We start from the raw sequence: 9,934 nt of genomic DNA on the forward strand, positions 1-9,934 counted from the left end.
AATGAATGTTTTATATATACACATGATGCCAAATCAAACAGCGATGTACCGTTCCAGGGTCACAGCAGCAGAGCAGTGTCAGTTCATGTCACTGTCCAAAGTTCACTGTGCTTTAATCGGTGAGTAGATGAGATCTTTTAATGCGCTGCATTTTACTACAAGTTGTCCACTATCAAAATAAATCCCGTAAAAGGGTCATGGAGGTTGGTAAGAACTTACCATCTGACACATGGCCAAACCCTGGCATGACTCCCATAGTAATATAATCAAAGTTAAAGCTACTCTTGCAGAGTTCAGCTCTCATTTAGCAATGGATTTAACGATTCATATTACAGGTTACATACCTGTTTTCCTAGAAAGGAAGGACGAGAACACAACTGGGATGCATATTAACTATAAAATCTGTTATGAAAAGTTGTACATCACACACCAAGTTGAAATCATGACCAATTTTTGACTGAAATCTGCTACTAATCTCTTACAAAATTCTCCTTTTTCTCCTGTAGGATGACACTGACAGTTAGAACCTTATCCTCATGCCAGGTGGATTAGCGACAGAAAGTTGATAAAATGACCAATCCTTATTTATCTCACTTTATGTGTCTGCTGCAGTGCATAGTGGGATATGTATGATCACATTCTCTGTTTGTGTTTTGAATCATGCAACACTGGTAAGGTCAAAAGCTACGGTTTCCTACTGATACATTGTGCCCCTCGTGCTGTTGTGCCACGTGTCCTAACATAGTGCTTGCCCTCTCCAGTGTTACCATGACTGTGCACTGTGTGCAGTTGTGTGCAAAGCTTAGGTAACCCTGACCAAATTACAAGCTTTTTTGATTTTCTAAGTGAAATTAAGTTGGCACATTCTCTACAGGGAACAAACTTCTGCACATTTTAAAGCACAATTACTGTTTATTTGCTGAATTTGACATATTGAAAGAAAAATAAAGAACTATCTAAATGTGGCTTGTGCAAAAGTTTAGTTTTGGTAACAGTGTTGCCATACTAGATATTAAACAGCCCAATAGTTTTAAGCCTTGGACATTTTAATGATGTGTACAGAAACTATTAGTAAGCTTTTTTGTTACTAAAAGCAGTTTACGGTGCTCTTCTCTATTTCACAACCAAGAACTTTCTGCCAGACACACATGCCTAACACAGTCCTCCAATGAAATTAACAAAAAGCTGTAAGGGTCCACCCCACCCCCTGTGGTTGATGACACCTGACATCATATCTTATAACCAGTTCTATTACAGCTAAAAGTTCCTTGTGTGCACAAATGTAAAAAGCACAAAAACTCTTAATTCATATGTAAGCAAGTAAGTAAGTAAGTATTTATTTATAAAGCACATTTTTAACCCAAAATATTGTATAAGGAGAATACGTTTAAATGTAATACTATAATATGATCCAGTTATTTTCGATGTGTAGGGTGTCTTGCACTTTCTTCATTGTAAATAACATGAGACCAGAGTGACACACTGAACTTCAGTGGTCAGGTCTCCCTATACTATGTTCACATACCCATAGCCTTTCAACCCTGCACTACTGGAGTGCAAGGGGTTAACACTAGTGCTTCTGCAACTTTGAATCCCCTCCCTCCAACAACTCCCCCTGGAATGGTCAGCCCCACTGGTTCACATGAGGCATATGTATATGTGTGCATAAGTGTGTGTGTGTGTGTGTGTGTGTGTGTGTGTGTTAGAGTGTGAGTTTCTCCGGGCCATATATAGGAGCATGTTTGGTTACAGAGCTGTTGATAATCAGTGATCAGACTGCAAATCTCTCTCTCTTTGTCTCTCCTTCCCTTCGAGTCCTACACACAGCCTGTGAGGAATATAAAGAACATTGCACTCTAGGCCCACTTTCAGCTGCAGTTGGAAGCCCGCTGTAGACCGTTTTTTTTTGTAGTGAATTTCTGAGTTGCCTTGCAAATATGGAAGGAATGAATGACTTTGATGATGATGGCTCCTTCATGTTCACGATCAGAGTCAGTGGGAGAAGGCCACCCGGGTGAGTCTTTGTATTCACTTCTACTTTGCTTGAGCTTCTAATGTACTTGGTGTACACATAATGCCTATAAATATCTCTTTTTATATTCTAGATAGTGCTGTAAAACCTTGTGTCATGACTTTATGTGCCCATTTGAAGAATTTTGTAGACAATCTTTCTGCAAATTCAGTATGTTCTTAACCTGTTTAGTGCCATACATGCAGTTCCTACAGCAAGCTGCTGACACAGCACTCTGCTTGCCTCAACAAGTGCTTATTGAGAGGTTTGAGTCTGCTAGGCAGGATGGCAGTGATTGATTCCTCTTGCATGGCAGACGTGTGGTTAAATCTGTGGCAGATATGAGGGGGATAAAGTGCTTAAGCTGTACACCTACTAACTTTTGATGAAGCTTTGTAATTAAATTGCACTGAACCACGTCATGCAGAAGATTGAGGTGGCATATGGTTGGTTTGGGAAGCAGACCGACACAGGTGGTTCACGCTTAAAGTGAAAGTGCATTCAGCTGGTATTTCATTCAGTGAGTACTACTGCTTTGCTCACAAGTGCTCGGTGTTATATTACATTGCACTACGGGAAGAGTATCTGAGAGTCTTATTGAGCTGCTAAAAATACTTCAGCGTTTTCTCATGATGCACAAATAGCACGTTCTCCATAACTGCCAATACAAAATGCACAAATCCAGAAAGTCAAAGCTCTTGAGTCTGCCACTCAGAACCGAGCCTGGCATTGACTTTTTGTTACATGTTGACTGAGAAAACAATTTTTATGCCGTTTTTGCACTCTTGTGTGGGAATCTGCCAGACTTTACATTTCTTATCTGCTGTTGGCTCATGCTGCAAGGCCAGCACACTTCAAGCCGGGGGCTACTTGATTGATGCCTACTGCTACTAAACAGGGATATTTTCACCTCTTCACCAAAATGATTAAGGTCCATTGCATTCACTCTTATATTCAGTCTAAAGAACGTTAAGTTAGAATTCTATTTTTTTTATTATTAGAGCTCTAATATGTTACTCTTCGCTTTCTCACTCAAGCTTTGACATTAAACCAATGAGGGTTATTGATGTGGTGGGGAAAATGCATAATCTATAAAATAATCCACACATCTTTTCTTGGTTCAGTTTCAGCCGTGCAGCGTTGCCATTTGATTTTACCAAACCAAAGTGCAGGCCTGCGAGATCAAAGAGGCTTGTTATTGATGGTGTTGTTTCTGATGTAACTCACATAAGTTGTTGCCTCAGTGCAGAGTGGGATGGAGTGCAGCTGAAAGCAGAGGGTATTGTCCTGCAGTGCCGCTCGCCTGTGGCATCTCTTTACTGGGATACTTTTGTTTGGCAAAAGCAACATTTTACAACCCTATAGCATGAAAGACTCAGGAATTTAACTGGGGCATAAAAGATAGTAAAAAGAATATACTGTTCTTGCTTTAATATTGGAATTCATATTTCAATCACTCTTTTTCTGTCGCCATTTTTCACAGTTATCACAGGTTACAGTGTTTTATTTTATCCCCTTAAATGGCCAGATTCCACCAACAAATCCAGGTTTTCATTCCTCAATCAATTTGCACTGTTTGCTGAATTTACAATGAAATTTGTAATCAATATTCTGGAGGAAAAGTGTCTCTTATCTGTTTAATTTTATTCATTTAATTTGATTGCATTTAAATATTCTTTTCCTCCTTTCTGCAGACAAGATTTGCGACCAGATCAGTGATGCTGTGCTTGATGCACATTTGAAGCAGGACCCTGATGCGAAGGTGGCCTGTGGTAAGTCTTTAGTGCTCTAATGTAATAATCACTTTACGCAGACAATTTTCATCATAATCAGCTACTTCTTCATTTACTATTTATGTGTCTTTAAACAGAAAACAATGTTGAAAAAATGGAAAGGGATTATTGCAGATGACATTTGAAACAGTTAATCAATAATCTACATCAGCATACATTTTGAAACTTTCTTTCCTCATCATGGTAGTTTATTACATCTGTTTACAATCTCTTACACAGTGACTAGTACCCTCACCAAGTTTTAGGTAAAGTTGCCAATAATCAGACTGCTAACACTGAAGACCTGCACTAGTCTTGGCTTGATTAGATACCTTTATCTTTACCTTGCTTAGATTCACAGCAATAGACACTGCTCAGTTTCTATATGTATGTATTACTGATTTCATTGATTGTCATTAACAACAGAGACTGTATGTAAGACCGGTATGGTGCTTCTGTGTGGTGAGATCACATCTCGGGCTAATGTGGACTACCAAAAAGTTGTGAGGGACACCATCAAACACATCGGCTATGATAACTCTGATAAAGGTAGAAAAACACTGGCAAAAGAATTTATAGAAATAATAATTTTTTTAGAGTGTTTATTGTTTTTTTCGTCTCATACCCACTTTTGCTTTCAGGTTTTGACTACAAGACCTGCAATGTGTTGGTGGCTCTGGAGCAGCAGTCTCCTGATATTGCACAGGGTGTCCATGTTGACAGGCATGAGGAGGACATTGGAGCTGGAGACCAGGTAATAACTCAACAGAGAAGACGAAAGTAAGAGTGATCAAACAAAAAAATGTGAATTAACCATAACTGCAATGGGAGAATAACGCTACACCTTCCTCTTTGGCAGGGTTTGATGTTTGGTTACGCCACTGATGAGACAGAGGAGTGCATGCCCCTAACCATTGTCCTTGCCCACAAACTGAATGCCAAGATGGCTGAACTCCGCCGTGACGGCACCATTCCTTGGCTTCGTCCAGACTCAAAAACACAGGTTAGAAAAAATGAGATAACAGGTGTTTTTGCAGTGGAACACCACTCAAATCTATAATGTCCAGGCTGCCAGGTCCTCAATGAAACTGACCATGTGTTTCAACATCTTATCAGCTGTTGTGCTCTTTACACCACTCTGTTGGGCAATGGGTGCATTCCCAACAAGATGACATGTTGGTGGCAGCATTTTTTATGCCACAGGATAAAAATGACCCTCAGAGTGACGTCTTGGGGCCACTGTCCCCACAGCTGATTGGACGTTGCCGTCCACTTGTCAGTTTCAGCCTTTAGAACATACCAGCAACCCAAGCTGGCATCATCTCTGGAAGCTGAAACCTTCTGGCTATTTTAGAGTTCTTGACATTTTCATACTGGTGACTTGGGAACATTCAAAGGGTTTAACATTTGCAGTATATGGCCCCCAAGTGGCCGAACTGGTACAAAATGTCCTTATAGATTTTGGTGCAGATTGGTGCAGATGGTGCTACTATCTTTGCTAAACTCTAAGAACTCTATCTTGGAATGGTTAAAATAAGGTGATTCTGTAAGCACCCTCTTCTGCTTCTCCATGCCTGCAGGTCACTGTGCACTACAAGCAGGAGAATGGAGCTGTGGTCCCACTGCGTGTGCACACTGTGGTCATCTCAGTCCAACATGATGATCTCATCTCGCTGGAAGAGCAGAAGAGGATTCTGAAGGAGAAGGTCATCAAGGCTGTGGTGCCAGCCAAGTATCTTGACGAGAAGACCGTATACCATCTCCAGCCCAGTGGCCGCTTCGTCATTGGAGGACCACAGGTGAGCTTATCTTTTGGTTTTTTAGAAATTTAAGCATACTATTGACAGAATTCTTTAATAGCCCATCAAGATTTAGCTCCATCAGCAGGCTCATAGCGAAAACATCCACTCTGTCTCTCAGGGAGATGCTGGAGTCACTGGAAGGAAGATCATTGTGGACACGTATGGTGGATGGGGTGCTCATGGTGGCGGGGCCTTCTCTGGAAAGGACTACACCAAAGTGGACCGCTCTGCAGCTTATGCTGCCCGCTGGGTGGCGAAGTCTTTGGTGAAGGCCAAGTTGTGCAAGAGAGTGCTGGTGCAGGTGAGAAGACTCAGAAAACTCATGAGACTGTGAAAAAAAGCATGATCAAGCCATGACAGTGATTGCTAAAAAGGGGGCTTAGAGCTTGCTAGAGGTCATGATCTACTTTTAACATTTGAATGAAATGCAGTATTTTGTTCTCTTGTTGTTCAGGTATCTTATGCAATTGGAGTGGCCCACCCACTCTCTATCTCACTCTTCACCTATGGCTCTTCTGAGAAAACAGAGAAAGAACTGCTTCAGATCGTCAACAAGAACTTTGACCTCCGGCCTGGTGTCATTGTTAGGTAAACATGCATGTTGTTGTTTTTTTCATGACTCAAATACACGAGAAAACTAGTTTTTATCAGAACGTTTTGGCCTAAAAATCAATGTTAAACAAGATCAGTCCAGACGTTAAATGGTTTTGCAACATGTTTTACAAAATGCCCACATGTATAACACAGGTTTTAGCATTGCTGGAGAAAGTGCTACCATGCATTCAGTGTACTTGGCCCAAGTACTGAAAGCAAAAATGAAGGTTCATCAGATGTTTATATATGTCAGTGATTCATGTTTTATTATCTATAGCAAGTCATAAAGATACACAGATAATATAAGAGGCTGCTATTAATGATTGTTCTGAATGTATTAAAAGGGTCCAAAAGTAGTGGAGTAGAAAACAAAGTTTCAAAAACCAGAACTACCCAAGAATATCTCTTCATAAAGGTGACAGTACAAGTACTTTGAAGTAATGCCACAGAAAAAACACTTTTGGTTCCTTAAAAAGAACTGTATTACAAATGAGGTGTGCAAGTGTGAATAACCTTTTAAACGTTTTTAAAAATTCCCACATAATGTAAAGGTTCTATACCAAATAAACATTTTTCCTAGAACTGTACGTCCAAGCCAAGAACCATTTAACAACCTTTATGTTTAAGAATCCACTTAAGGGACAAAATAAACTACATTATTTTCCACCACTGTACACAAACTTGCAAGTTTGCTTTGTGTAGAGAAATGGAATAAAATATTGAACAGTGCTAAATTATTTCTGTTCACAGGGATCTGAAGCTGAAGAGGCCGATTTACCAGAGCACTGCCTGCTACGGCCACTTCGGCCGCTCTGAGTTTTCCTGGGAGGACCCCAAGGACCTGAAGTATTAAAGTTGTGCAAGCCAGTAGAAATGCTTCCACAAGACAACCAGAAAAACTCAGAATAACAGAGAACGGTACACTTCCTTGAACCCTGCTACATAACATCGACATAACCATGCCATTAACATGTCACAGCAGGTGTTATTTGCTGTCGTGAGTTGTTTTGACAGATTATGTCCAGGAATATAACAGGTCATGTAGTGTTGTAGTCAAGACTATAAGAGGCGAGTCTGTGTCAAGACCGAGACCTGGACACATCGAGTTTGAGTGAAGACTAAGACTTTATAGTAAACTAATCCAAGTCAAGACCGAGACTAGGAGTAGTGAGACTGAGACTCACTTTTTCGAAAGAAAACCTCATATCTTCAAAGTGGTAACTTTGCAGGAGAACCAAAAAACATACTTCACTTTTAATGTAAGTCAATAGAACCAGACAATTTTGTGCTGTTTTTTTCTGGCCCATTCATCATGAAATTTACATACAACGTAAAAGGTGAGGATACAAGGTTTTCTTCCAACAACAGTGATATATATATATATATATATGTTCATTCTCTGTCCATTCTTCTCTAAAACTAATTCAGAATCACCACACAAAGTCAACTGTATATGAACCAAACAGCATACATCCATTTTTTATTATTTAATGAAAACATAATAATAACAACATTCCAATCTGTCCTCAGGGGATGTTTGAGTTTTGGATCCAAAGAACATCAATAAACAAATAATGCCAAGTTAAGCCATCATGGAAAAATCATTTAGATCCTTAACCAGCAGCGAACAGATTTTATATATGTTTTATGTTTATACATGTAGAGCCAGGAGTCCATCTTACCCCAGGACTGAGACAGGACTGAGTCAAAATGATGTTGAGACTGAGACAAAACCAAGACCATCAATTTATGGTTCTGCAACACTGTGTCACATTACCATTACCGTTAATTGTCATGAATAAATGTGTTCTGTCTAATGTGCTTGAGTTTATTATGTTTGATGTCAGTATGACAAAAAAATAGCATGTGATATAAGCTGTCATGACATCAAACATTATGGCATGTGTCATAACAATGAACAGCAATGGTGACATGTCACTGTTACATTACTGAACAAAATCTGTCATGACAACTCCTGACAGCATGACGTTTGTGGCATGGTAATGTTAGCTTTATGTAGCAGGGTTCAAATCTCATCCAATCTCGCCCGCTCCCACCCCCCTCTCTGATTCTTCATCTGCACATTTGGACATTATTACATTTATCTGAGACCAGAGTGAAACATATAATCTAAAACAAATGAAAATCCTCTGATGCTGTGTATGTAGGAATCTGTCTGTCAGGGTTAGTTCTTCACACATATTATTTTCCAATTGAACACACAATCCTGCAGCATTTTTAGCTTTCTTTTAATGACTAGCAATGGCTGCCTTTGTAACAAACCCACCATGTGGGGTTGCATTCACCTTATGGGTGGTGCTTAGCAGGCAATGACCAGCTCTAATTCAGAGCTTCAAGGATGCATTTCTTCAATACAATCATATCTTAAGTCTTAAGTCACTTCACTCTTGGTGCTACAGTCAGTTCCCACTTCTCAGCTGTTTCACTTTACAGGTAGAAAGGTCACTTTTTGAAATCAGGATTTCAGTGATCTTCACCATAACCTGTTACAAATGGCCACAAATCACAGTTCAATGAATTAGTGATAGTCCCTTCAGCTATCGTCTCTATAATTCTACTACAGTTAGTATGTAAACGTCTAGCTGTCTTCAGTGTTCTCTTTATTTATCAGCAGCACCCAAAAGAACTGCTTCTTTTGAACTTTATATAGTTTGATAGTGTTTCTTTTTTGCATTAATTCTTTTTCTCTTTTCTCTCTTTTTTGTAAATTCAGTTTGTAATATAATATATGAATCTATAGATCACTAAATACCATGCTTTGAAGAGTGGGCATAAACTGGTGGACCACTGTAAGCTTTGCATTAGAAAGGCTGTTTCTAATGCTGAGACTTTGCAGGAAGCATACACCATAAGAAATGATCTGTGTGCCTTATTGCTTATAAAGTTTGCTTTTTATACCCTCTGTTTGGCATTAATGTTATTTTGAAACTAGTGTAGGGGAGGTACTTCCGGACTGATCTCATGAGTGAATGATGCCTGTTTACATGTATAGATCCACTGTGGTGTAAGAACACATCGTTCACCAGAGGCCAGTGTGTGTATGTGTGCGTGTATCATCATCATCATCACCGTGTAGATGCTGTGAGGTGTTGGTCAGCCTCAGTGGGACTGTTATCTCTTTTCTGTGCCCAAGCATTCTCCGAAAGGTGCTACTTCTTCAGTCGTCCTTGTTCTCATCACACAAGTTCTGTCCAAGAAATTTGTGTCTTAAAAATCTGTGATCTGATCATGTAAATAATTGTGAATAATTAAACTATTGAAAAAAAAAAAACTCATTTTGCTTCCGGTATCTTTTCTCAAACTTTTAGAAAGTTTTAAAAGAGTACAGATAGATCAAGTGATTGTGGCTGAGATAAAAATATAAAAAAATGGAGATACAACAATGTTATTTAAATTGTAACTCTGTATATAAGAAAGTCATTCTATAGATTGGATGCAATTCATCCAACAGGCTTGATTCACAGACTTGTGTTTCACAAGTTCATTTTGCTCAGTCAGTGTGAGCTTCAGGTTAAAAACACAGGCCAATAAAAAGCAGCCAAAAAATTTGGTCATTGGCCAATTTGGCTGTAAATAACCCGAATCGGAATCTGCCATTAAAAATCATGATGAATCATGATATTAGTCATAATAATATCCAACAAAATATGCACCCAATCAAAATTGACCAAAATAACATTCTCAGGCTATTTTTAAATGTAAAACCAAAAAAAACCAAAAAAAGATTGACATAT

The 9,934-nt window shown here is 39.2% G+C and overlaps 1 protein-coding gene across 1 annotated transcript; it reads left to right on the top strand.

Moving 5' to 3' along the window:
• Nucleotides 1-1,669: 1,669 nt before the first annotated feature.
• On the top strand, nucleotides 1,670-9,475 carry mat1a (methionine adenosyltransferase I, alpha). The gene is given in 10 exon segments (XM_036573986.1): nucleotides 1,670-1,985; nucleotides 1,987-2,014; nucleotides 3,706-3,783; nucleotides 4,210-4,332; nucleotides 4,425-4,537; nucleotides 4,643-4,786; nucleotides 5,364-5,582; nucleotides 5,704-5,886; nucleotides 6,040-6,173; nucleotides 6,930-9,475. Coding segments are annotated over 10 exon segments (1,173 nt in total). The 5' UTR covers nucleotides 1,670-1,937; the 3' UTR covers nucleotides 7,033-9,475.
• The last annotated feature ends 459 nt before the right edge of the window (nucleotides 9,476-9,934 follow it).

This window comes from Colossoma macropomum, unplaced genomic scaffold (assembly GCF_904425465.1).
Source record: "Colossoma macropomum unplaced genomic scaffold, Colossoma_macropomum, whole genome shotgun sequence".
Classification (NCBI taxonomy): Eukaryota; Metazoa; Chordata; class Actinopteri; order Characiformes; family Serrasalmidae; genus Colossoma; species Colossoma macropomum.